General features: G+C 55.7%; 2 protein-coding genes across 5 annotated transcripts in view; both read right to left on the reverse strand.

Annotated features, from left to right (window-relative positions):
• SCN4A (sodium voltage-gated channel alpha subunit 4) overlaps window positions 1-804 on the reverse strand; it is a 45,275-nt gene extending 44,471 nt beyond the window's left edge. For all 4 annotated transcript variants that reach the window (XR_014185881.1, XR_014185882.1, XM_082070813.1 and 1 more), the window contains exon 1: window positions 630-804. The gene's annotated coding sequence lies outside the window, so the exon portion shown is untranslated. The remainder of the gene's footprint in view (window positions 1-629) is intronic.
• A 5,159-nt stretch (window positions 805-5,963) lies between these two features.
• On the reverse strand, window positions 5,964-26,571 carry ITGB3 (integrin subunit beta 3). Its single transcript, XM_082071097.1, has 15 exons — window positions 26,233-26,571; window positions 22,088-22,173; window positions 17,875-18,067; window positions 16,571-16,823; window positions 15,937-16,099; window positions 15,188-15,349; window positions 14,942-15,037; window positions 14,672-14,761; window positions 14,164-14,298; window positions 12,872-13,301; window positions 9,957-10,179; window positions 8,971-9,071; window positions 8,754-8,873; window positions 7,677-7,843; window positions 5,964-7,140 (listed from the first exon to the last, which is right to left on the reverse strand). Exons 1-15 carry the CDS (start codon window positions 26,288-26,290, stop codon window positions 7,072-7,074), a joined length of 2,346 nt encoding a protein of 781 aa, XP_081927223.1. The 5' UTR covers window positions 26,291-26,571; the 3' UTR covers window positions 5,964-7,071.
• Between the last annotated feature and the right edge of the window lie 77 nt (window positions 26,572-26,648).

Genomic DNA, 26,648 nt, shown 5'->3' on the forward strand with positions numbered 1-26,648 from the left:
ATTCCAGCACAGCAGAGGGATCCCACCTCCGCCCCCTCCTTCCGTGGGGGTCCCGCCCCACTCCCCCGTGGGGGACAGGGGCTCTGCGGGGACAGGCGCCTTCCCGAAAGGGGACACTGCGCAGCGCCCCGCAGACCTTTCCTGCAACCTTGGCTTGGCCAAGCCGAGGTTTATATTTAGATCTCCAGGAGGAGAAGCCAGGAGAAAGGCGACTTGCGACTTTTCAGCCCTGCCTGGAGCTCCCTTTCCCCGCCTGGGAAGGTGGCTCAGAAACCCGTTGTCCGTCACATCCCCCGCTGTCCCCTCTCATCCCGGCGGCGGGTCCGTGGCCACCGAGGGTCAGGTGGCTGCTGCCACCTGCGTCCCCAAGCCCTGCAGGAATGTTTACCCCCCATTCCGGGCTATCTTCCACGCAGGGGGGTTCGTCGGGTCCTTACAGCCCTAAACACCCCTCGGTGACCACAGGGGCTGTTCTGCTCCCATCCAGCTCCGGCGTTCAGATGGCAAAACCCTCAGAATTACTTGTACTGTTCCGCGCACAGTGACAACAGCAAACCTGGGGACATGCGAGACCCCGTAGACCCTTCCCGGTGGGCTGGCATCACCCCAGGGCTGAACCCCGTACTTACTGTCGAGTGGAGAGAGCAAAATCCCAAGGAGAGATCTTTTCGGGCCAGATTTCCCCCTCTCCTTCGGCTCCTGGAGGCTTTGGCTCAGCGAGTGCCTGTTGGCAGAGCAGCTGCTGCTGCTGTCAGATGGTCATGAGTGAAACCTGAGGACATGCGGGGTCCTTCAGGTAGCCTCGGCCCCGTCTCAGCTGTGGCATTCGTGTCCCCCCCCACCCCACGCCAATCATGGGGCTGGCAGCTCCTGCACCCCCCGCGGCCGCATCGCCCGGTGCCGCCGGGGTCCCCCCCACCCCCCCAGCCATCCCCCGAGATGGGGACGCCAGCCACCCGGGGTGGTGGTGGTGGCAGAGCTGGGTGTCCCAGAGGTTGAGGTGGCTTCGTGCTGGCACCAACTGGGACGTGGGGAGGTGGAGGGGAGGTGGGAAGGGACCCCGGCCAGCACCTCCCCATCCATCTCTCCCAGAAGTGACATGTAGTTGGAAAGAGCAGCGGGACAACTGGGAGGGCGGGGGGGAAGTCGGTGCCAACCCTGCTGCCAACATCGTATCTAAGCCGGTGGCTTTTTGGGAGTGTTATTCCCGTTGTGCAGCACCAACCGCAGCTCCTGCTCTTGCGAGGGGAGTCTGTCCTTCCTGCTTCGTCCCCCCTGTGCCCACCCTCTGCTGCTGTGGATTTTGCATGAAGACCACATTTCTTTGCAGGCCAGGGGCATCTGATGGCCGGGATGGCCAGCAGCCATGCAGGGTCACCCCGCTTTGACACTGGCACATCGCACCCCGTGTCCCTTGTGCACACCCTGCCTCGGGGTCCCCTGGGGGTCTGAGCCAGAGCAAGGGGGCACAGTACGGTGCAAAAGGGAGGTTTGTGGTGTGGTTGTGTCCTTGAGGTGGAGTGAGTTCAGAGAAGGGAACGGAGCTGGTGAGGGGCTGGAGCACAAGTGTGATGAGAGCGGCTGAGGGACCTGGGGGGTTCAGCTGGAGAACAGGAGCAGGCAAAGAGCATCCCCTGTGTGTTCATCAGTTGGTGGTTTTGGCTGGTGAGGAGGGCAGGGACAGGGGCATCCTCCCATTGTGGCCATGGGGACTTTCCACTTGCTCTGTAGGTCACAGTAAAGAATTCAGGGGAAATTTGGGAGGTCCCATCAGCTGATCCCAAACCCATCCCTGTCACTGCCAGCAAGCCTGTGCAAGCTGCACTGAGCTTTTCTTGCTTTGCCTTTAGACTAGAGCAAGCCTGGGGTGAGGAGTGTGAGGATGGAAACCCCGGGAGGTGGCTCCTGCCGTTCGGGAAGTGGGGGGCACCCCAGGGTGCCCAGCTGGGCAGGCAGGGGGGCACAGCTCTGCTTGCAGAACCAGCTAAATCCCAACTGGAGTGGGAGCTCGGGGTGTTCATGACACTCATTTGGGTGCAAAAACTGTGTCTTCGGGGTGACAGGGTGGGATAGGGCAAGAATAAGAATGAATAAGAATAAGAATAAGAATAAGAATAAGAATAAGAATAAGAATAAGAATAAGAATAAGAATAAGAATAAGAATAAGAATAAGAATAAGAATAAGAATAAGAATAAGAATAAGAATAAAGAATAATGTCCTGAGTTGGAAGGGACCCACCAGGGTCATGGAGTCCAACTCCTGTCCCTGCACAGGACACCCCACAGGTCACCCCGTGTGTCTGAGGACGTTGTCCAGTCTCTTCTTGAACACTGTCAGGTTGGGGCCGTGACACCTCCCTGGGGAGCCTGTTCAGTGTCCAGCACCTCTGGGTGAAGAACCTTTTCCTCATGTCCCACTGACCCTCCTTGGCTCATCTTCTGCCATTCCCTGGGCTCTGTCACTGTCACAGAGCAGAGCTCACCCTGCCCCTCCTGCTCCTGCTGAACCTGCAGCCCATGAGCTCTGCCCTCAGTCTGCTCTGCTCCGGCTGAACAAACCCAGGGACTGCAGCCGCTCCTCACACGGCTTCCCCTCCAAACCTTCACCATCTTGATGTCCTTCTTCTGGACACCCTCTAGTAGCTTTATCTCCTTTCTATCCTGTGTCCCCAGCCCTGCACACAGTGAATGTCCCAGGTGAGCCCGCCCCAGCGCAGAGCAGAGGACACTTGGAGGGACAATCACACAGCTTTGCACAGGCAGGAGCACGTGCAACGTCCATACAAGGCAAAAAGCACCTTGGTGATGTGTAATGATGCTGTGCTGGCTGGCTATAACTAATTCATGCTGATGATTAACAGTAATAAACAACTAGGCTATTATTATACCTCTAGTTTAATTTTTCCTTGCATTTATGACCAAAATGCTCTTTAGTACCTGTGTCTAGTTAAAGCATTCACCGGACAGTTAATGTATGGGTGACGTGAGTGACCAGCCACACTTAGTTCTACTCTAATTGCCGTCCCCGTACAACAAAGTGCAACATCTGCCCCCCATGTTTCACACTCACTTGTTCTCGTGCCCTGCCCAGGTTTCTGCTGTCAGATGACGTGATGTGTTTGAGCCCACGGTGCTGACACCAGTGGAGAACCCCTGCTTTTTGCAGTGAGCAAGTGCCTGATTAAACAAAGGATGAGTTTTTAGTCTTGTTCTCACACCTCCTTCAATCATAGAATTGTACAATGGGTAGGAAGGGCCCTTCCCAGCTCCCCCAGTGCCCCCCCTGCCATGACAGGGACATCTTCACCAGCTCAGGGTGCTCAGAGCCCCGTCCAGCCTGGCCTGGGATGTCTCCAGGGATGGTTCAGCCACCACCTCTCTGGGTACCTGGGCCAGGCTCTCACCACCCTCTTAAAAAGTTCCTTCAATACTGTAACACAGCTGAAATGTCGCTTGTCCCGCTCACCTTTGCACACCCAGAAATCAGCTCAGAACAAGCCTCACGGGAATAACGCCTGGTCTGGAGCACTAACCATCGGTGTCTGGCCACCCCAGCTCGTCGTACATCTCTGGGCTGTTTGGTCTAATCTGCAGCCACACAGCGATCGTCTCCGTGCTGTAAAGGCTGATATTGTCATCCATGTCTTCAGGGAATAAGTTGAAAGCATCATCTAATTCTACAGGCAGGGGCAGAACAGTGAGTTAAATGGGATGGAGGGAGGTGTTACCTGTGTTATATTCGGTTGGAAACAATGAGTTATAACCACGAGGGATTTGGGGCTGGGATTTGGGTGGGTTGTTCTTCACTGTGCAGCAAAACATCGACCTCTAAACAGCTACAGAGTGCAGGGGACTTGGGAATCTGGGCAGAGGAAGGATGAGCCCATGGGGTTGGTTTAGTTCTAGCTCTGCGCTCAGGAGCTTCAGTTATCGCTGTCAAAGTGGGTGTTGATGCTTCCTTCAGCCATTGGTTCCCCAAATTGGGACAGGGGATTGTCCATTCCTTTATGTACTTCTGGTTACATCTCAGGAGGACCATGGGATGCTGCAGGACCAGACTAAATGTGAAGCACTCCTGGCCATGCTGGCAACATACCTTCTAGGTGAGAAGCCCGTAACAACCTTTCTCTTGCTCCCTTGCCACATTCTGTGCTGCTTCACACCCTGTTCTCTGCTGAGGGGTGAGTGGGGTGTCCCCACTGTCTGGAAACCTCCACGGGGGAAATTTCCTTGGGGATCCATCCCTGTCCGCATTGGGAGATGGTCGGAAAGCAGCAGAGAAGTGGAAAGCGTCTGACCGAGCGCGTACAGACATCACCATCTAGTGGTCTCTGACACCAGGAGCCTCAACGCAGCCCAAAATGTGCAGGTTCAGCAGGGTTGGGGTTATTACTGCTCACAAATGGCTTCTCCCAGGGAAGGGAGGGACCCCGGCTGTCACACCGGCCAGCACAGTGACACAGCCCTGATTTTGGGGGTAAAAAGCCACTCCAGACTCCTGGCAGCTGGTCCTCATGGTCGTGGGCCTGATCCTGCAAGCAGCCGTGTCTGCTGGCATCGCGGGGTGGTGAACTTGGTTAAACGGGGGTCTGGGCTCACCCCACAGCTCAGTGGGAAATGGGGATCTCCTCAGGTTGTGCATATGGCATCACTCTGGTTTCTGCAGCGTGCTGGAGTCCCTGAGGTGGGACAGAGGGTTTCAGAGGAGCACGATGGAGCAAACGCAGCAGAACTGGACGGGGAGGAGCAGAGTTACCTTCCAGCTCCGGCACAGCCCCATCCCGCTCCTCTCCCTCCTTGTACAGACTCACACACGGGCTGGACGAGCTCTTCCTACCAAGGGAGCAGACGGACGCGTGTGAGACGTCCCTGCCCAGCACCCATCCCTCTGCCTTGGGGGACCTGGGAGAAAGAAGAAATTGTTCCCCAGATCCAACCTCAACCTCCCCTGGCGCAACTTGAGGCCGTTTCCTCTGCTCCTGGTGCTTGTTCCTGGGGAGCAGAGCCCGACCCCCCTGGCTCCAAGCTCCTTTCAGGCAGTTTAGAGATCAGAAGGTCTCCCCTCAGCTCCTGTTCTCCAGCTGAACCCCCCAGCTCCCTCAGCCGCTCCCCATCATGCTCCATATGACCCCTGGTTCAAGCATCGCTGCTCAGCCAAGGGCCAGGAGCAAAGTGATGTGGATCAGGAGATGGAGTTGAGGTCCTGGGGCTCCTGCAAATGCTTGGCAAAGCTGCCACCTGCACCCAAATAGTGCCAGGGCAGGGATAGAGGGACTTACCGGTGCATGTGGGAGTCTGCCCATGGGAGCATCCCTATCAGAGCAAGGTCTCCGGGCTCTGTTTCTAACCTATCTCAAGCCAGCAGGATTTGTGCATCTCATTTCTCATTGTGGGTTAGGTGACCCCCCAAGGTCCCTCAGCCGCTCCCCATCATTGTGCTCCAGATATTGGGGTGTGAGATATCCAAGGAAAGTTTTTCCCTCACTTTCCCGTCCCAAAATGCCGCTTTGGAGGGTGGCCGCTGGGTGTCCCTGCAGGCTGTATGATGCGGTGCCCAGCGGGTGCAGGGAGCTGGGGACACAGGCAGGACCCTGCTCCCTGGTTCAGCACCTTCACCCCAGCTGTCCCTGGGACGGTCCCCAGTGGTCCCAGCCCAGCTCCCCACCTCTGGGGCAGGATGGGGGGGCTGCTGACATTCACCCCACTTGCTGGGGTGGCTGCCAGGGGTACCACAGTCTGCAGAAAGCTCTGGCCCACCCTGTGTCCCCAAATGAGTTACCAACCCCCAGGAGGGCACCAGTGCCAGTGTAGAACCCCCCATGGAGGGCTCACAGCCCAGCTTGCACTGGGCCCCCTATACCTCAGCCCAACCCAGCTCCTCAAGTCCTGCTGGGGTGCCAGGGGCTGCCCACGGGCCCGGAACCCTGGACACAGGATGCTGCTGTGGACACCAACACCATTCGTAGTTTGAAGTTTCTTTATTTTCATGGTGTGAATCGCTGCCGTTCTGGTGCTGCACCTCCAGCCCCCCACGCTGCAGGGAACAGAGGGGACACAGCCACCACTCAGCCTGGGGGCACAGGGTCAGAGCACAAGGTCACTGTTGCTTTTTGGTGCAATGAGGGGAACACAGACCAGGCAGCAGCACCAGCACAGCCAAACTCAGCTTTGTTTTTCCCACAAACCACAGGTGACACACAACCCCAGGCATGAGGGCATGACCTGAACCATGCCTGCTCCTCCGGAATCCTGAGCTACAAATAAAACCAAGTGTGGTGCAATTCTGCAGCCCAAATAGCACAGAAAAGAGAGAGGCATCAGGCATCACAATCTTCCCCAGGCTGCTGCGTGCACATCCATGTGCTTTGTGGCATGAGGACAGTGAAAAGGGACACGGCGAGCTCAGCACCATCGTGGGGACTGAGCGAGGCTGCAGCTGGGACCAGCACAGCTGATGCTACATGGAGTTGGCTGGTGGTGGAACCTGAGTGCATGTGGAGGGAAGGAGAACAGGCACCGTGATGCTGGGGCGTTTGCTTTTCTCCATCCTGGGTGACAGCAGCACCAGAAACACGTGGCTGCAGGAAGCTGGGTTGCTCGAGCAGTGTCCCCATGATGGCAGCGAGCAGAGCTGCCCTGTCCCCCAAGGAGACAGCCTCTGGACCCTGGTGTCCGCATCTGTCCAGTGCATGAGGGGACTCTCCGATGGGGCAGAGCTTCACCAGCCATGGAGGAGAGCACAGCTCAGCCTTCACCTTGAGCAGCTGCTCCCAAAAAAGCCTCTTGGCCCAATGAGCACCTTGCAGTTCACAGACCCGCCGGGCAGAGAAAGTCCCATTTCTCCGCGTTCAGTGTATGGAGGGGTCGCCAGCTCCTGCGAGGCGACCCGCCGAGGTAAAGACGAGAGGTTCGCTGTGGAAAGCACATCCCTGCAGTTACAGTGAGGTGACGGACAGTTGAGGGATTGTTAAATTACACGCAGACACACACAAAATCTCTTCTGTAAACCAGGTTCCAGAGGATCTCACAGATCCCTGGCTGATCCCAGGGCCAGAACTGGATGCGACACCCTTAATTGTTCCCACGGTATGTGATGTTGGTGAAGGTTGATGTAGCCTCCTTGTATAAAGGGTTGTTGCCCTGGAAAAAGAAGGAGGAAAAAGGGCATCAGCACTTTGTGCTTGACATCAGCATTCTCTCTGCTTTGCAGCTGGGGAAACTGAGACACCATTTCAGCACTGAGTGGTGGATCTATGTATTTTTAATGGCTCCCTCCCTCGTGCTCCAGGTGCCTCAGCCCTTCCAGCATCCCGTGACATGAGGGACCTTCCGCCTCCCTCATGGGATGGAAACGCTGCCGTGGGCAGTGAGTAAGAGGGTCACACTGGTGACAAGATCTTGGGACACGCTGGATGTGCAAAAGGCATCTGGAACACCTTCTATCGCCTGTGCACAGCCCCTGGGACCACAACGGGCTTGGGGAAGGGGTGTCCAGGCTGGCAGTGTCACCCCAAGTCCTGTTTCAGAGAGGGATGGGACACGCTGGTCCCGAAGGACCATGGCCTAGGGCCACAGACAGCAACCGGGCTCCTGGGCTGGGAAGACTGGGAGCTGAATCCATTCAGCTGCTGGGATTTGGGGACTCCTGCCCGGCACCCTGACCTGCCGGCCCTCACCGTGTCCCACTTAGCCCTGGCCTTCTCCTCCTCGAAGCGGGCAAACTCTCGCCGGTCGTGGATGGTGATGAGGAGCTTCCAGATGAGCAGGGCGGCGAGGCCGATGAGCAGAATGGCGCCCGTCACTGAGAGCAGGACCACCAGGATGTCCGGCCCCTTCGGGCAGTCTGGAAGAGGGAGGAGGGCAGGGTTGGGGGGGGGGTGCTCAGAACCCCCGGGCTATTAAAAACAGCTCTGGGGGCGCCTGGCCATGGGTATATGAACTCAGCTGGTATCAGGGGGGTTTCATCCTCCTGTTAGGGAGCAGGAGCTGCCACACATCATAGAATTGTAGAGTAGTTTGTGTTAAAGGGACCTTCCCAGCTCCTCCAGTGCCCCCCCTGCCATGAGCAGGGACATCTTCACCAGCTCAGGGTGCTCAGAGCCCCGTCCAGCCTGGCCTGGGATGTCTCCAGGGATGGTTCAGCCACCACCTCTCTGGCCAACCTGGGCCAGGCTCTCACCACCCTCAGGGACAACAATTCCTTCCTCACACCTGCCCTGGTTCTCCCCTCTGGGCATGGGGGCCGGGCTGCAGCCCTGCAGATGTTTGCAGCTGTACTGGGAGCCAGCAGCTGCCTTCATGGTCCTGCTTCCAAAGGCTTTGTGGCCACACAGACCCTGGGCCAGCTAGAAATCAGACCTTGATGTGTCTGCAGACCCCAGGGCTGCCGTACCCCAGCCTGGCTTAAACGAGCCAGCTCTTATCTGCTTGAGGAAAAAAATTACATCCATGAAGTCAGAAACAGAATCAGGGCATGGGATGGTTGAACTCCCATCCTTTGCCTCAACATGGGAGTGAAATAACGGAGCGATGCGGTGGGGAAATGCGAGACAGAGGCAGGAAATCACAGCCCTGGTGGCATGGAGCAGGAACAAAGTGGCTCTTGAACCCCTCTCAGCTCCCAGTCGCGGTTCCTCACAAGCCTGGCTGGGGTGGGAGGTACAAAGGGCACACAAATCCCCTCATTTTTAGCACAGAGACCCAGCATGGCATGCTCTGCACCCCCCAGCCTGAGTGCGGCAGGTGGCTCTTACCAGGCTCCTCAATGACATAGAGGATGGACTTGCCGCTGGAGTCCTCGTAGTACTGGAACCGCACCACACAGTCGTCCTCGTCCTTGTAGGTGCAGTTCACAGCGTCCTTGCCCCTGTCACCTGCCAGAGGGAGAGGCTCAGGGGGACACACATAGGCAGTGTTCACAGCCCCCGGATTGCCGTGCTCCGGGGCAGGGGTCTGGGTCTCCTCCCTTACCCAGCTCCTGCACCGTCTCGATCTCGTCTCGGCACATGCGGCTGCAGGACTGCTGCTCCATCAGCTCTCCCCGCTCAAACTTCTTGCACTCCACGCACTCCCTGAGGAAGAGGAGGGAGGTACCATGAGCTCCTCGGTGCTCTGCCCAGGGGACTGTCACGCCTTTCAGTCTCGGGCTGCAGAAATTGCTGCAATCCCAACCCAACTGGGTCACAGCTGCTGAGAGCTCCTGCTGCCAGCTCCCTGATGGGGTATCACAGAATCCCGGGGTGGCTGGGGTTGAAGGGATCCCTGCAGATCCCCAGCCCTGCTCATGCAGGGTCACAGAGCAGATCACACAGGTGGGCCCAGGGGGTTTGAATGTCTCAGAGAAGGAGACTCCACACCCGCTCTGGGCAGCCTGGGCCAGGCTCTGGCACCGCAAAGGAAAGAAGTTTCTCCTCGTGTTCAGATGGAGCCTCCTGTGTTTCAGTCTGTGCCCGTTGCGCCTCACCCTGGCGTTGGGCACCACTGAACAGAGTCTGGTCCATCCTCTGACACCCACCCTGAGATATTGATCCATTGATCAGATCCCTCTCAGCTTCTCTTCTCCAGCTCAACAGCCCCAGCTCTCTCAGTGTCTCCTCATCACAAAGATGCTCCAGACCCCTCAGCACCTTTGTAGCCCCCCGATGGTCTCTCTCCAATAATTCCTTGTCCTCTTTAAACTGGGGAGCCCAGCACAGGACCCAGAACTGCAGATGGGGCCTCTCCAGGGCAGAGCAGAGGGGGAGGATTCACCTCCCTGGACCTGCTGGCCACACTTTTCTTAGTGCATCCCAGGTACCATTGGCCTTCTTAGCCACACAGGAACATTGCTGGCTCATGGGCAACCTGTTGTCCACCAGGACTCCGAAGTCCTTCTACTACTGCTTTCTAGCAGCATATGTCTCATCCCAGCTCTCTGATGGCATGAGACCTGATCCCAGCTCTCTGTCCCCTCTCACTTTTTGATGGTGCAGGCGTCCGGGCACGTGGGACACTTCTCGCAGGTGTCGCCGTAGGAGCCGGGCTGGGTGCAGTCACACTTGCCGCAGACGCAGGAGCCGTGGCCGCTGCACACCAGCCCGTTGCTGGACATGCAGGTGTCGGTGCGGGTGGTGCAGTTGCAATAGTCACCGGTCCAGTCCGAGTCGCACAGACAGTCCCCGCAGCTGCACTGCCCGTGGCCTGGGGACAACACAGAGAACATCAGGACCCTCAAGTGTCCCCATAGATCCCATTATCAATCACCCATATGGGTTATCTATGTACCCAGAGCAGCAGCTCCATCTCCAAGGCAGACCAGCCACCCAGGACAACCCATTTCCACTGTCCTTGGGGTAGGACACACATCAACATTTGCTGTGAGCCCAACGCTCATCTTATTCCACCCAACCAAGGAAAAACTGGCAAATTACAGGTTGAGCTGCCCCGGGTCAGCAGCAGCAGCAGCAGCTCAAGACGCTCAATCAGATCCAGCTCTGAGCCAGTCAGGCTTTGGTTTTACATAGAATCAGAAAATAGTTTGGGTTGGAAGGGACCTTCCAAGCTCTTCCAGTCCAACCCATGCCATAAGCAGCAACATCTTCACTCAACTCAGGTTGCTCAGACTCATTTCAACTAGATCAGATTGCTCGGATTCATTTCAGATTGAGTCAGGACATCTGCTCAGCCCCCCCCAAATCCCACTTGTTTCCCAGCCCCAGACCAGCAGACCAAGCTGACTGCTGGGAAAAGCCCAATAAGCTCTACACGCTCACCGAGACTGGTTTAATCAGACAGACAGACATGCTCAAACCCTGCCAAAGCCTGGAGCTGTTTGGATTGTGGTTTGATTTTTGGCTCAAAGATAAGACATAGTAAGGGGTGGAAATGCCGTGGAGCTAGCAAGTGCTGACCCATCCCAAACCCCAAGCACAACGGGGCAGGTTGGGAACACAGAAAATCAACCAGGCACCGTCCCTGCCACAGCCTCGGAGGCACTGGTATGAGAAATAAATGTGTAACCTCGTTAACGAGGAACTAGGGCTGAGTCACAGTGCCGTACGCTGGGTGACAAGGCGCGGAAGCAGACGGGGAGGTTGGGGAGAAGTGGCTCAGTGGGACGGGATCGATGCCAATGGGGTCAGACAGACAGATCAGGTTAATTAACAACCCGCCCAGGCTGGGGGGAGGGCTTTGTCATCGCCCTTGCGCAAACGGGCAGCGGGAGTGGGGACAGGCACCCTGGGGACACTGACTGTCCGGGATGCAGGAAAACCCCAGCGTTGTTCCCACCTCCCTTATCAGGCTGTTAAGATAAAGGATCAATCTCAGCAGCACAGACGCAGCAGTGAGCCATCAGGTTGGGCTAGGGGGCAGGTGTGGTCCCCAAAAACTTGATTTGGGGACATCAGGGAGCAGGAACTGAGCGTCATCTGGCCAGCGGGTTTTGTCTCACCCACGCTGGGCTCCAGCAGAGTGGGATCAGTTTTGGTCACCGGGGATTTTTGGTCTCTCTGCAGGAAATGGTGGCTTTTTTTGGCACCGCGTGAGCAGCCACCTCGCCTGGGCTCACACAGGGCGGTGGGGGACAGCAAAGGGGGTGGCTGCCCCTCTCTTGCTCCCCTCTTGAATCAATTTTGGAGTGCTCTGCTCCTAGAGGGCATGTCCCAGGGCTTCACGCCCCAGTCTCAGGCACTGCCACCACTCTCACATCCTCCATAAAAACAGGAGATAGGTCAGAATGCTGAGGTTCATTGAGACCTCCAGTGCACACTGGAGACATCTGGGAGAAACCTCTGATAGGAGTTCCTGATGGGGAAGAGGCCCTGGGACATCAGGACACTGTTGGGGTGGGTGTTTTGTAGACAGAGGCTCCTTCCCCAGTCCCTGGTGTGGGAGAAGCACCCAAGGACCTGGTCCTGTCTCCCCAGTACAGAGAGTAGCAGCCACCAGGACTGGAGCAGGGAGGTCTGGTAGCACATGGTAGGGTTGACTATTCAGGAGGGACAATGCTGTAAGACCAGCAAAGGGGCAGAATTTGTTTCCCCAGTGCTTTTGCCAATAGGGAGTCCTCAAGAAATGGGTGGAGGATAAAAATTGCCTCTCTCCACCCTTCTCCCTCCACCCTGGGGTTTCCTCCTGGACAGCAAAACCTCTGATGTGTTGGGGGCTGTGATTTGAACAGGGACCCTGCCCTGCACACCCCAGAGCTGCTTCCCTGGGTGCCCTTCAGTCCCCTGATGGGACTTCTAAGCAGGCACCAAGGTCTGCTCCTTAACCCTCTAGGCCATCAGCTCTTGGGCACAGGAGGCAAAGCCAGCTCCCAAAAAGAGAGTAATTCACAGAATCCCAGAATGTCAGGGGTTGGAAGGGACCTGGAAAGCTCATCCAGTGCAATCCCCCCATGGAGCAGGAACACCCAGATGAGGTTACACAGGAAGGTGTCCAGGCGGGTTGGAATGTCTGCACAGAAGGAGACTCCACAACCCCCCTGGGCAGCCTGGGCCAGGCTCTGCCACCCTCACCAGGAAGAAGTTTCTTCTCAAATTTAAGTGGAACCTCCTGTGTTTCAGTTTGAACCCATTACCAATTGTCTTATCATTGGTTGTCACCAAGAAGAGCCTGGCTCCATCCTCCTGACACTTACCCTGATACTGATAACCATGAATGAGGTCACCCCTCAGTCTCCTCTTCTCCAAACTAAAGAGACCCAGCTCCCTCAGCCCTGTTATTGGCTCAGACCCAGGGCTGGTACAGGAAGAGCCATGTCCAAGCAAGTCAGAGGTGGGGACAACAAGTGGGACAAGCCACAAAATAACTCATGCATCCCTTGTGCTGCCCAAACTCATGGACAAATGCCCCGAGCTGCCTCCCCCACTCCAAGCCCAGCACTCACCCGAGCACATCTGGCCCTTGAAGCGGACGCAGGAGAAGTCGTCGCACTCGCAGTACTTGCCCGTCACCTTCCCGAAGTCGCTGCTGTGACACACGCACTGCCCGCAGATGCACTCTCCGCGCTGGCTGCAGAGCGGCTGGCCCGGCCGGGGGCTGCAGTTGTCCTGCTGCGAGGGGTTGTACTCCTCCTCCGAGCACTCGCAGTGCGAGCCCAGGCGCCCGGGGTTGCAGCGGCAGACGCCGCACTCCAGCGTGCCATTGCCTTGGCTGCAGGACGAGCTGTTGGCCTGGGCTCGGCTCTCGCAGGAGCAGTTGCAGTTGAAGTTCACCACCACCGTCAGGCTGTCCTTGAAGCCCACGGGTTTGATGGTGAAGGATTTCCGGTGCTCCCGTGGGCATCCCCGCACCTTGGCCTCGATGCTGAAGCTGACCTGGAAGGCAGAGATCGGTCTGGATGTCAGCACCACCAGCACAGGGTTGGAGTACCTGGTCCAGTCCATGCCCAAGCTTAAGGAACCCAAAAAAGGGACCCTCCAGGTCTACCCTCACTACAAGAAGGACACTGTGGTGCTGGAGCGAGTTGACAGAAGGTACGGAGCTGGTGAGGGGCTGGAGCACAAGGGTGATGGGAGCGGCTGAGGGACCTGGGGGGTTCAGCTGGAGAACAGGAGCTGAGGGGAGACCTTCTGATCTCTGAACTGCCTGAAAGGAGCTTGGAGCCAGGGGGGGTCGGGCTCTGCTCCCCAGGAACAAGCGCCAGGAGCAGAGGAAACGGCCTCAAGTTGCGCCAGGGGAGGTTGAGGTTGGATGTGGGAACAATTTCTTCCCCAAAGGGCTGTGGGGCATTGGAACAGGCTGCCCAGGGCAGTGCTGGAGTCACCATCCCTGGAGGGTTGGACAGACGGACATGAGGTTCTCAGGACATGGGGCAGTGACAGGGGTGGGGGAACGGTTGGACTCGAAGATCTTGAGGGTCTTTTCCAACCAAAATGATTCTATGATTCTTTTTGGGCTTCTCCAAGCTGTCTCAGAATGGTTTGGGCCAGGGCACCTGCCTGCCACAGTAACCAGGCTAAATCCCACGCACTGTGGCCAGCAGCCTGTGCTGAGCTAGAGGACTAGAGAGCCTGCATCCAGACTCAAAACCATTTTCCTCCTTGCACCCACCCAGCTGGACCCCTCTTCTCTCCACTGCAAAGATTACAGGGTCTGTGTCACCTGGGAGGTGGTGTGGAAAGCACATGGTGCTGGTAGAGAGGAGATAAAAAACAGTCCCATCAGCAGGATCCTTACCGTGTCACCAATCTTGAGCCCCATGCAAGACTTGAGCCCAGGGATGACCTCATCATTGAGGCAGGTGGCATTGAAGGCCAGGGACAGCTCTTCAGGAAGGTCTCGCACCTCCAGCTCCACCTTGGAGCGGATTTTCTAGGGGAGGAGAGAGGAGCAATGAAGACGAGAGCACAGGCTGGGCAGGGCATCCCAAGGAACAAGATTAATGCTCTCATGCACACAAGAAAGGAGCCAAGTGCTCCAAGTCCTCCTCAGGACTCAGCTACATTGTTCTCCACAGGGAAATGACCTCAAAGATGGGAAGGGGCAGGCGGTGAACACAGTGGTGAACACAGTAATCTCCCTTCCCCAGGGTCCCTACAACACGTGGGTGGAGGCAGATGCTTGCAGCTGGTCCAGGCAGGATGCTGGGGAAGCTGCCCAGTCTGCGTGGGCTGCTTGTAATGTAGAGCAGTGGCTATTTTGGGAGGGAGAGAGCTGTTGTGGAGTCGTCACACCCCACACTCACCCCATAGGAGTCCACGATGAGCTGCAGGACGTTGCTGGAGTCTCTGGACAAGGTGCCAACTGTTGTGCCTGGGATCAGCTCACTGTAGTTCTGGAGAAATATCACAAGTATGGTCTGCTCATGATGGATGAACATGCCATGGCTTGGTCAAACTCTGTCCAGGCACATGAGAGATTCCCAAGGAGCTTTGATGGGACAGGAGACCACAGCCACAGAGGGTGCTCCTCAGGACCCACCAGCTCCCCAAGAGCTTTGCATAGCAGCTGTTACCTGGTAGAGGCCAACAACTGTATCGGTCACAGCAAAGATCAGGTTGATGTTCTTCTGTGAGAGCTTCTCGGTCATCAGGCCCAGAGAGGGATAGTCCTGGGGAAGAGACACCATACTGTAAGAACACACCAGCCTCCCCGATCCCCATTATGTTCTCCATCCACAGCTGAACCCCCTTTCCCACCCCATGGGGACGCTCAACAGGAGCTGTGAGCTCCCCAGCCCCACAAGTGGGTCAGGATTTACCAGTGTGGTGGAGGCAGAGTAGAAATTATCCTCGCCAATGTGGCACTGGGCATCGTTGGGCTGCACGATGCCGGCCAGCCTGCCGTCCAGAGCGATGTGGGTCTTGGCATCTGTGGTGAACACGAGCAGGTGGGAAGCATCGTTCCTCCAGCCGATTTTGTCCTGCAGCGAGAGGCAGCTCCCAGTTGCGTGGCAACCCGTGTCAAGGGCAGCCCCATGTGCCACCACCCCGCTGCTGCCTGCGCTGTCACCCCGCGTCACGGCTTGGCCATTGGGACCAGCCTGCCACTGCAAGAGGGAACTGAGGGCAATAGATCTCCTGGGGAGGTGCTGTGGGGGCCATGGAGCTTAGCAGGTGGGCATGGGCTGCTCATACAGGTGAAAGATGGGTTTTAGTTTGCTAGAGTGTTAATTAAGGTGGCTAATGACTGAGGGACACAACCCTTCCCATCTCCAGTGAAATCGAGGCACAGAAGATGTTCCTTCTGGGATGGTTACTGCAGGGCTGGCACAGGATCATCAGGAGTCCCCAAGAACCTGCTCTGCTCCTCTGTCCTCCCAGAACCACGCAAGGGTCCTTCTCTTCCCTTGCCTTGGTCTAGAAATGTCCCTGTTGAACATTCACCCTCTCCAGATCTGAACCCCACAGGGCTTACAGCTTTGTCCTGGTTGGGTTTAGTGGTCTCTGCCAACCCCCCAACCCAGTCTGATGACTCTCCCAATGCCAACCAAGCCTTCTCGCCCCTTACATCGCACACAGTGGCCTGGATGATGGCATCAAAGCCGCCCTCGGGTGCATCGCGGTTCCGTGAGACGCTCTGCTTCCGCACCTCCTCATTGAAGCGGGTCACCTCATCCGTGAGTGACAGCACGTGTTTGTAGCCAAACATGGGCAGGCAGATTTCTCCGATCCTGCGGAAGGACAACAGTAAGGGCACGGGGCTCACAGGGCTCTTCCAGCTCCCATCCCCACATCCCATGGTCCTGTCTGGGTGATCCAACCACCCCAAGAACCTGAGGACACAGCCAGAAACTAGTGAAGGACCATTTGAAAATCAGTCACATGTTCTAGTGGTGCTGGGCTCAGATGAGCTCCCAGCCTCTGTCCTGCTGGGATTTTTAAGGGTCACTTCCTTTGACCCTCAACATCTCTCCTGAAAAAGGTGTAAAATTGTTCGTTCCCATAAGAGCTTTTCAGTAACAATGATACTTCAAAGTTTCCTCTCTGCATCAGCAGAACATGCTGCACAGCACAGTTTAAACCCTGCCCAAATATCATACCCTCAACCCTGCTGAAATCCATTTCCATGGACTTCCAGCCACATTCCAGTGATGTCCCATTAACTTCTGGCCCTTCCAAGGCTTCCTCAGCCTGGGACTTACTCATAGCAAGGGTTGGTGATGGCTTGTGGAGGAGAGATGTACATGTAGGGGGAAATGGGCTTGTCCACAAAGGCCCCAAAGCCGATGCGGAGGTTGCTGGTGAGTTTGCGCATCTCGCTGGCCAGTTTGGTGCCCAGGTTCTGGATGTTCCTCAGATCATCCTTCATGGAGTTGGACAAGTCCATCAGGTAGTAGATGTCCACAGGGTAGTCTTCCACTTGCCGCACTTGGACACGAAAGATCTGGGAGTCATCTGTAACGTGACAGAGCAGTGGAGTGAGACCCTCTCCCAAGAGAAGCAAAGGGGCCTCATCACAGGAGTAGGGTGAACATCAACTTGTGCGGTCAGCAGGAACCCAAGGAGATGGTTTAGAGCTTCTGGGAGAAGAATATCATAGTTAAACAGACACCAAGGGGCAAAGTCCTCAGGGCATGGTGCTTGCATGGTAGATGTGCTCTGCACCCCTTGGAGATAACAAATGAGTCTTATGGCTCCTGTTCTCCAAACCTCTCACTCCCAGGACATAAGCAGAACCTCCTGCTCAGAGCTGACCCCCCAAGCTGTCCTGCATGGAAAACACATGCTGGATGGAGTGGAACACCCAGTGTGTGGGCAGCAGGTTTTGCGGGGATTACCAGGGAGCTGCATGGCTGCTTCTCTGAGCAGCTCCCAGGGCCTCCCCCATCCCGGATCCTTCCCTCTCTTCTTGGCTCCTCCATGACTCTTCCAGGAAATTTTTGATTAAGTATTTTCCATTGAAATAAAAACCTCCTTAGACAGAACCTTCTGGGGAATGGGCCAGTTTCGATGACTTTTGCACTTTGAAAAAAGTGCTGAAAATACTTAGGGTTGCCCTTTTCTTTCTGCTTTTTAGAAGAGACAAAGGCTCTTTCTTGATGTGCTTTGAAATGACTTCTTTGAAATGTAACCTGGGGCACAGCTGCAGCCTTCTCAGAACACCTCAAATGCTGAGGAAAAACAAGCTTTGATTGAGCTTAAATTGATATTATTTTCATAATTTCTTCTAGATCTGTACATCAGATTCTGACTTGCAGCATGAAGAAAGTATCTTCAAAATCTACAAGAGCCCAAAGAGCTCCAATCCCCTTCAGCTGCATTGCTAGAGCCCCACTAAATCATCAGGGGTCCCATCTTAGTGTTTGGAGAGCATCTGTTTCACCTCGTTGAGCTAAAATGAGGACTCTGGGCTTGCAGGACAGCAGAGCGATGGCTCACTCGTTGCTTGTGTTATTCCCATTGCATCTTGCATCTCCCCTTCCCGCGGCAGTTTGGGGGCTCTTACCCGGCCGCAGGTTCAGCTCGATTCTCTGGGGGCTCATCTGGGTGGTGGTGGAACCCCCAGAGCCCTTGTCGCTGAGGGGTCGGTCCTCCACGATGGTGACGCTGCTGGTGGGGAACTCGATGTCATCGCGTCCGCAGCCGTTTCGCAGGAGGTTGGCGCGGAGGTCGCAGCGAGGGGACGATTGTGCCATGACCTGCGGGAGAGGGACAGGGTCATCTAGGAACCCCCAGGATTATGTCAAGAGGAGGCGTGAAGACCCTTTTTTCCTGGTAAGCCCATGATTTAATCACAGCTACGCAAGACTGGGATCAGCGGCTTTTTGGGGCAGATGGTCTCTGCTCAAGGAGGTGGCAGATAGAAGGGATGCAGAAGCAGCAATGCCACAGGGGCTCAGAGTGGGTTTGGCTTTGCTGTGCCCAACAGGGAGCTCAGCAACCCCTGCCAAGGAGCGATGGATCATTTATCCCTGCCGAACCCCCTCCTGACACCCAGCAGGTTTGTTTTTTGGCAAAGCTAAAAGGAAATCCCACCCACGTGGGATGGCAGGAGAGGGTGAGGTGGGATGTGAACAAGGCAGAGCCTGAGACTTGTTTTTAAAACTATTTTCTAAACTTCGGCAAAAGACGAGCCACCTTTTCCCCCCAATTTTCTCAATGTGTGCCCTTAGAAATCCCACCACGAGCAAGGAACAGCCCTGCTGCGGGGGAGCCCATGGCACAAAGCGGCTCTCAGTTCCTGTCCGGGAACGGTTCAGGCTTATCTCCGGCTCTCCAGCTTCCTGCCGGATGGAGCTGGCCTGGAGAAGGGAGAACCAAAAAAGGAGCGAAAGAGCAAAAGGGCAAAGGGGCTGCGGGAGAAGCTGTCAAGTGCCCGTCAGGGGCAGGAAGCACAAAATGTGGAGTCACGGTGGGGTCCAACCCCGTCCCTCCTTTCCTCGAGAGCTCCCGGCTCCTCACCCTTATCACAGCGTGTTCAGAAGGGCTCCCGTCACTTTGGTTTCTCATAAACACAAATATGGAAGGAATTTCTTTCCCAGCCCAACGCTGCCAGGATCTGCTGTCATGCATTCCCGGCCAGGCAGCAGCCACCCTCCCCTCCAAGGGGCTTCTCCATCTCCCTCCAAATATGTCTACATTTAAAGTCCTACAACACACAACCAGCACAGCCTTTCCCTGCAGCAAGAGGGGGTCACACAAGTCCTGGGGGGGCTGGTTCATTCTCCCGGCACTCCCATCTGGGATAACATCTCCCCCAGATTCAGGCTGGCCGAACCCAGGAATGAATTTATGTGTTTTACGCGAACAAGAAACACGCACATGGTGTCAGGAGGCCCTGGCTGGCTTAGAGCCCTCTGGAAACAGCAGCGAAGTGATAGCCAGAAAATACATCAGCAGGCGTGTTCCTCCCCCGTGGCTTCCCACTCCCGCCCTGGACATTGCGCTTGAAGTCAGTGAAGGAAACAAGTCATCCCTCTAAATTAGCTCCCTTGCACACACCCACCCCTCACGCTCACCCCATGGGGCTCCCCGCTGCAGGAAGAGGTGCCTGATCTATTCCAGATCCCATCAGTCATCTTGTGCATCCCTGTCCTGGGCAGGGAATTCACTGGGAAGAGATACAGGTGAAAAGCAGTCTGGGCAGAAAGGGTTTAACTGTGGTGCTGTGGGTCTTGGGTGATACCAGGAGATCCAGAGGGACTCACAGGCTCTCAAAGGACACAGAATCACAGAATCATTCTGGTTGGAAAAGACCCTCAAAATTATTGAGACCAGCTGTTCCCCCACCCCTGGCACTACCCGTGTCCTGAGAACCTCATGTCCGTCTGTCCAACCCTCCAGGGATGGGGACTCCAGCACTGCCCTGGGCAGCCTGTTCCAATGCCCCACAGCCCTTTGGGGAAGAAATTGTTCCCCACATCCAACCTCAACCTCCCCTGGGCAACTTGAGGCCGTTTCCTCTGCTCCTGGCGCTTGTTCCTGGGGAGCAGAGCCCGACCCCCCTGGCTCCAAGCTCCTTTCAGGCAGTTCAGAGATCAGAAGGTCTCCCCTCAGCTCCTGTTCTCCAGCTGAACCCCCCAGGTCCCTCAGCCGCTCCATCACACTTGTGCTCCAGCCCCTCACCAGCTCTGTTGCCCTTCTGACACGTAGCACCTTATGGGATTAACAGCATCATTCTTACTGTGATATTTCCATGGAGAAGCTATTTAACCCCAGGGCTGCATCATTCCTGGAGCCCTAAACATCATGATTAACTCAGGACTCACAGAGACCTCCACACCAACAGGGATTTCATTCACTAGGACACAAACCTGCAAACCCTGGTTCCTGTCAGCACAGCCATGATCTCATCAGCTCCCCATCACAGAGATGCTGCAGGGAGGGGGACACACACATTCCCACCTCATTATCACAAGCCATCGTTATCACAAGTCAAACCCTGGTCTAGGCTTGCCACTGCCTCTCCTCCATGGGAGCAAGAGCAGGTGAGGCCTTGGAGGATCTGCCACAATCATCTGCAAAGTGATTTTTAGAGCTACATCTGAGTGTTGAGGCTTGGCTGACTTTTTCCAAAAGGAAAAGTGAGTGAATGGGCGCATTTATTTACTGGTAAGAGTGGTCAAGGTCTCTGAAAAAGAACTAAAACTCAGTTCTCTGCATCAGTGCTTGGTGGGGTCAGGAAAGAAACTGCAATGAAATTATCCCCCCATCTAGAGCCATGATGGAGCAGGAGTAACTGAGAACCCTCCTTGGGAAGGCAGCACGGGTAGGAGGAGAAGCAGCATAAATAAGGACACTGTCCCTTTAAAAAAAAAAAAAAGCTGGGGGAGCTCAGTATCAGAGACCTTCCCCACCCCAGGGAAATTAAACAAACCCACAGAAAAAAACCCCTCATTTGCTAAATTAAGCCAATGTGGTCCAGATGTTGGAGGCAGAGTTAGCGCAGGGGTTGGTTGCTGGCAGCGGGACGGCTCCCTCGCCGCTTGTCACGTCTGTCCATGAGCACGGCCCCGAGCAGTGCTGGAAATATTGCCTTTTTTGGAAACCTTTGCTGATCCGGGGAAAAGAAAAACCAAGCCTATCACAGCGTCAAGACACCAGCCCATCCCAGGACAGGGCTGGGAAGGAGTGAGCCCATCCCAGCTCTGTTTGTCTTGTGCATTGGGGAGCAAGGCAAAGTTCAGCTGCTCCTTGTGGGAGATGAAACAAGGCACGAGCATCTTTATTCGTGCCACACACCAAAATCCCAGCGGTAACCTGATGGGCCCAACAAGCAGTGGCATCCCCACCAGATACACGTTGACCCCAAAGGGTCAGACCCCACAGGCATGACCCAACGACATTTTCCAGCTTTTTCCCATCCAGCAGGCACCATGGACACAGGCACAGCCAAAAGCAGCCGGGTTTTGTGGACGGAGAAGCAGAAGATGAGAAAAGACTTGTCCAAAGGGGAACTGCTCCTCATGAAGCTCTGAGTGGGGTTTCATCACCTCTGCCCATCCCATCCTCACCTCCCCGGTCTCTGCCCTGGGGCTCTTGGGAAACTCCCTCCTCTTACCATCCCCATGGACAAACCCCCAGGGCATCATTTTTGGAGGGGAACGTGGCAGATCCTCCAGGCTCTCACCCACTCAAACAGGGTGATTTTCAAGCCACAGCTCAGCTCTCACATCCTCTTCAGCTCTGTAACCAAAACCAGGCACCTTGTTTTCCTTACCCCCTCTTTCCAATTAAAAAAAGGGTTTTTAAACCCAAGCTTCTAATGAGTATTTTCTCTTCTTCCCACCAGGCCCCCTTCCCTTTCCAGCAATTGACCTCCTTTAGCCAGAGCTTTACAATGGGATCTCAAGAGGCAAACTAAAAGTAAACTAGCTTTTCAAATGTACATTTTTTAGGAAGATAAAGTGAATTCCGAGTGCAAACATCAACATTTCACATCCAGCTCGATGTAGCTCCCACCGACACCCAGACATGGGGCTGGTTTTCAGATGAAGGCAGGAACAGGCAGCCCCAGCCCCGTGATGAACATCTAGAGCTGTGGTCACCAAGCCACCGACAAAAGTGTTTAGACATGGTGGGAACAGATGGAGACCAAACTTGTGGCTGTAACGCAGGCACCAGCACCCATCCCACAGCCCAAAGGCTCATTCCCTCCTACACATCCCCTGTCCTGCTCAGGGATGTGCTCCAGCCCTGTTAACCCCCCCAGCTCTTACCTCTGCTGAGCACCAGGCGCAGAGGGGGCTCACGGCCAGGCACTGCTTGCAGGAGTTCACCCCACGCGTGGTGCAGATGTTACCCCCTGAAACAGCAAAACAGAGCATGGTTACAACCTGCAGAGCCCAGACCACACATGTGTTGAAGTCCCAGTGCTCAGCCAGCAGCTTCATGAGCAGACTGCCCCCACCATTGAATCATTTTGGTTGGGAAAGCTCCTCAAGTCCAACTGTTGCCTCACCTCTGGCACTGCCCCATGTCCATGAGAACCTCATGTCCATGAGAACCTCACGTCCATCTGTTCAACCCCTCCAGGAATGGTGACACCACCTGGACAGCCTGTTCCAGTCCCAAATCACAGGTGCTGCCTCTTTGTTCCTTTTATACCCACCTCACCAGCCCGGTAACAGGTGGGCTTCATCCTGCCCAGGACTGAGCAGCATTTCCCAGCTGCCAGCTCCTTAAAGGGCCCCCCCACCCCTGTGATGTCACATGTGTGTTGGAGCGAAGCCCCCAGGGTGAGGGGCACATCCCCCCTTGTGCCTCCCTGCAGACACTTTGGGGCAGAGCGAGGGGGACGGGGTGAATTCCCAGGGGTGCAGGGTGGTACCTGCAACTGGGGACATGCTGCCTCTCCCACCACCCCCAGCCCAGGGTGGTTGGTGCCGTCTTGTGCAGATGTTTAACTCGGCAGCAGGTCTTGGCGTGGGTTCGGACGCAGGGAAAGGAAGGGAAGGAAAGGGCACAAGTCCAGAAGTGTGGTGGTGGTGGTGGTTTGTGCCAATGTGCAAAGGTTGGAATCTACCAGTGCAAATGGCAGTGGGGACTTTGGGAGATGGTTGCTGGTACCATCCAGGAAGGTCAGAGACCAGTGGGTCTGTGCAGGGGATTAAAGGTCCCCAAAATGCGAGCAGGGGCCCCCGGGCAGGAGGATCTACTCTGGTGGTTCTGTGGTCCCAACGGCCGATGTGGCAAGTGGCTGGGGACACCGTTGTGGTGGGGACACCGCTGTGGTGGCGTCACCCTCAGCTCTTCCTCCTCCAGGGCACAAGCATCTCAGCAGAGTTTTAGGATTCTCCGGGCAGAGCAGACCACAAACGTGCTTGCTTGGTTGGGGGGACCCTGCAGCCTGGGGACCCGGGGGACGCCAGCATAGAGCAGCGGGCGCTGGGGTCTCCGTGTCCCCCTGTCCCCACACAGGGCTTTCCCCAGCAGTCGTGGGCAGACACAGCAGCATTTCCCGCAGCTGCAGGAAATGCAACACGATGCAGAAAGAGGAAACGGTGATACGATGTCATCAGGTCTTTGGGCAGCACCACGGCGATGGCACCGTGCGCTCGTGCCCACCGGCACGCAGTCCAGGAGCACAACTGTGTGTGTGCACGGTGGCCACGTGTGCAGCATTTTATGCATTTGTGTGCATGAGGGTGGTGTCACAGGCTGAGCTGGACACGCTGTGACTGTCCCAAATGCCAGCGGGGACATACCCCACGGGACCTCTGCCACCTGCACCCCCTGCTCATCCTGCAGAGGAGAACTAAACAAGAGGCTAAAACTCAGCTGCCTGGCTTAGCACCAGTTTTGGGTTCCATCTGCTCCCAGAGCTCTCACCGTACACCAAAATACCCAGCTGCAGCATGCGAGGATGGGAAAGACTTTAAATTTAGCGTTGCCCAAAAGAGCAGCAGGTTCATCTCTGGTGTTTTCTGCACCAAGGCTACTCAGGAATGTGTTAACAACATCATTGCCTCCTGGGCTGGATGGGTCCGGGTGGCCAGGGCTGAGCACGCGGAAGGCAAAGGGATCTCAGAAAGCAGAGGTGGCACCAACAGCACTGGCTCTGGCTTCTCGCACCTGCTCCTGCCGTGTCCCCATGAAATCCCTCCTGCTTTGCCAAGTGCCAGTGGCTGCAGCTCAGCATGGTGCACGTGCCTTGGATTAGCGCTGTGCCTTGGATTTGTGCTGTGTGTTGGATTTGTGCTGTGTGTTGGATTTGTGCTGTGCCGTGCAGCTGGGAGCCGGTTCCGATACAGTTGGCAGCGGCTCAGCCCTCCGGGGATGGCAGGGGACGCATTAATTACCCTGGCGTTACCCTGGTGGTTTTTGGGGACCAGGGTGGCCCCGGCAGCGCGAGGTGCTCGGGATTAAACTCTCAGAGCTGCCAGCCCCAGGGGGTCCTTGATCTGGTGTCCCCGCTCCATGCTGGAGATATAAACCAAGCTTTCTGCTCCAGACTTGTTCAGCCCCGTGGTCTCCGTCGCTCCATGCCCGGGGATGAAGGACCTTTCCCCAAGCTCCAGCACCGTATGGAGCCATTCTCAGCTCCACTTCACCCGGGGGTGGATGGAGCAGGGATACCCCTTACCATGGGATGGGGCCAAAACCCCCCGGGCACCAGCGGTGATTAACAGCGGCTGGTTATCACCATCCAAACATACCACAGCCTCACACCCCCTGCTGCAGGGAAATGTCTCTATTTTGGCATTTCCAGTGCTGTTTGCATGGCTGGACATGGGGTGCGATGTTGGGAGGGTTTCGCAGGAGGGAGGGGGGACCTTGGGAGCAAATTAGACGTGGAGGAGAGCGGAGGATGCTGCAGGATTCGTCCCTGTGAGTGCCCAGAATTGCTGCCCAGGCTCAGGACACTGCATGGCCGTGAGCAGGTTAACGAGGTCACAGCACAGCCTAAACTAACAAATTCTGTATTCTTGAGGGCTTGTTTTTCCAGCCGTAAAAACTAATAAACCCAAGTACAAAAGCTGCATTTTTATACTATAAAAGCACCTAGTCTCCTATAACCATCTAATCCTAAACACTCAGGCTTTAAAAAAAATACCTAGCACATGAAACACAGGGGAAAGGGGAGATAAACTGGGCAGCATGGGACCCACCCGTACGGAGCTGGGCAGTGCTGTGGCCCCAAACAGGGTGAAATGATGCGCTCGAACTACCCCAGACGTGTGGGGCTGAGCATCCATCCTCCTCCCCTGGCTGGAGGGAATTCCTCAGTCCCCAATCTGCACTCCAAGTAACCCACACTGTTTTTCCCCCCTCTGCCAATTTCAGCAAGGATATGGACGCAGCAAACTTGATAAAGATATTATAGACAACTCAATAAGGACACAAACCCTATTTACACCCTCTCTGGCCTTTCTGCTTGACCCAGTGATAAGGATTTGGGAGTTTCTGGCTCATCTGCCCATGCCATCCTAGGACTGTGTCTTTTTCCTGAACCCTTCCCTGTCTGCTGGCACCTTCCCGCATCGGGGATACCCCAAACCAAGGCACCAACACACACGAACAGAAAAAGCACCTGCACAGCTCCAAACTGCAGCTTTATAAAGCCAAACTCTTCCAGGGTTTATGCTCTGTCCTGTATGGTGACAGCTCGCTCGGATCGGAGCCTCAGGGAATTCACCCAAGTCTGGAATTCTTTAGGCAGAATGTTGCCCCCAAACCACCTCGAAAACAATGGGGCTGATTTATAAATCAGGAGCTGCAAAGACCACACCGTTTTTCAGTTGAGAGGTTTGCTTTGAGCCCTGAAAACACACCTGGGGAGGAGATAACGCTTTTCTAGCCTTCTTCTCCATTGGGAATTTAAACAAATATATAAACTACATATGTTCTGAAATGCCAGAAATCGGAGTTTTTAAAGAAAAGCACCAAAACAGCATGAGAAAAAATAACACAAGGCAGCAATAGGCAGCCCTTAAAATAACATGGACACGGTGACTACCTGCCCTGCAAACTCCTCCCGTGAACTTTCTGTTTAGTAAGGACGGAGCCCAAGTCACACCCCAGCGCTTCCATTACAAACCAGCACCCAGAGCCAAACACAGCGTTAGGTAGAGAATATAAACCCGCCGCACCCAGTGTGAGAATAAGGCACCAAACTGTGTCTTGACCCTATAACGTTTTTGATGAACCCTCCTGGTCCTGACCCGGCTAAAGCCCAAATGACTTTGTATTTGGGAACCTCTCTGGGGTTTCAAGCTGCCAGCTCCCCCTCCGAGTGATTTTCCCAGCAAATCACAGACCCTAGGAATGCAGAAAGTCCTGGTATTTTGGGGAATAACCGGCAACATAATCACTAAACCCCCCGGCTTTAAGCAAGTGATGGTAACACAGGCTGTAAACCTACCCCAGGTGCCAGCAGCGCAGAACACGAGGATCCCGAGCGCCGCGGAGAGTTTTCCCATCTTCTCCTGCAAACCCTGAGCGTGGTGGGACCGGCCCCGCCGGGAGCGATGGGGAGCAGCGCCGGGGCAGACGGAGGTTTTGAGCGGTCCAGGAGATGAATCATGAGTCTGGGTGTGTGACACACACACGGCGAGCGGGGCCGGCCGCAGGAAACGGCGCCGGCTCCACGCTCAGTTTTGAGTCAGGCAGTTTCCCCGCCTGCTCTGACTCCAGCTTGTCATGCTATTTATTTTCCTCAGCTCAAACAACGACCTAATAAAGGTTGGCAGCAAGTACAGGCACTAGTGACCTACAGCCCTGGGGCTGGTAACAGGCTGTTTCCCATAGGCGCCTTCGCCTGGGTTTAATTCCTTGCAA

Source organism: Streptopelia decaocto, assembly GCF_964273445.1.
Source record: "Streptopelia decaocto genome assembly, chromosome: 22".
Taxonomy (NCBI): Eukaryota; Metazoa; Chordata; class Aves; order Columbiformes; family Columbidae; genus Streptopelia; species Streptopelia decaocto.

Coding starts and splice junctions, on each gene's coding strand:
- ITGB3 (XM_082071097.1), bottom strand. CDS start 26,290: ATGGGAAAACTCTCCGCGGCGCTCGGGATCCTCGTGTTCTGCGCTGCT. Junction 15,350..15,936: donor TCCAGGCCACTGTGTGCGAT/GTAAGGGGCGAG, acceptor CTCTCGCTGCAG/GACAAAATCGGCTGGAGGAA. Junction 14,299..14,671: donor TCATCGTGGACTCCTATGGG/GTGAGTGTGGGG, acceptor CTCCTCCCCTAG/AAAATCCGCTCCAAGGTGGA.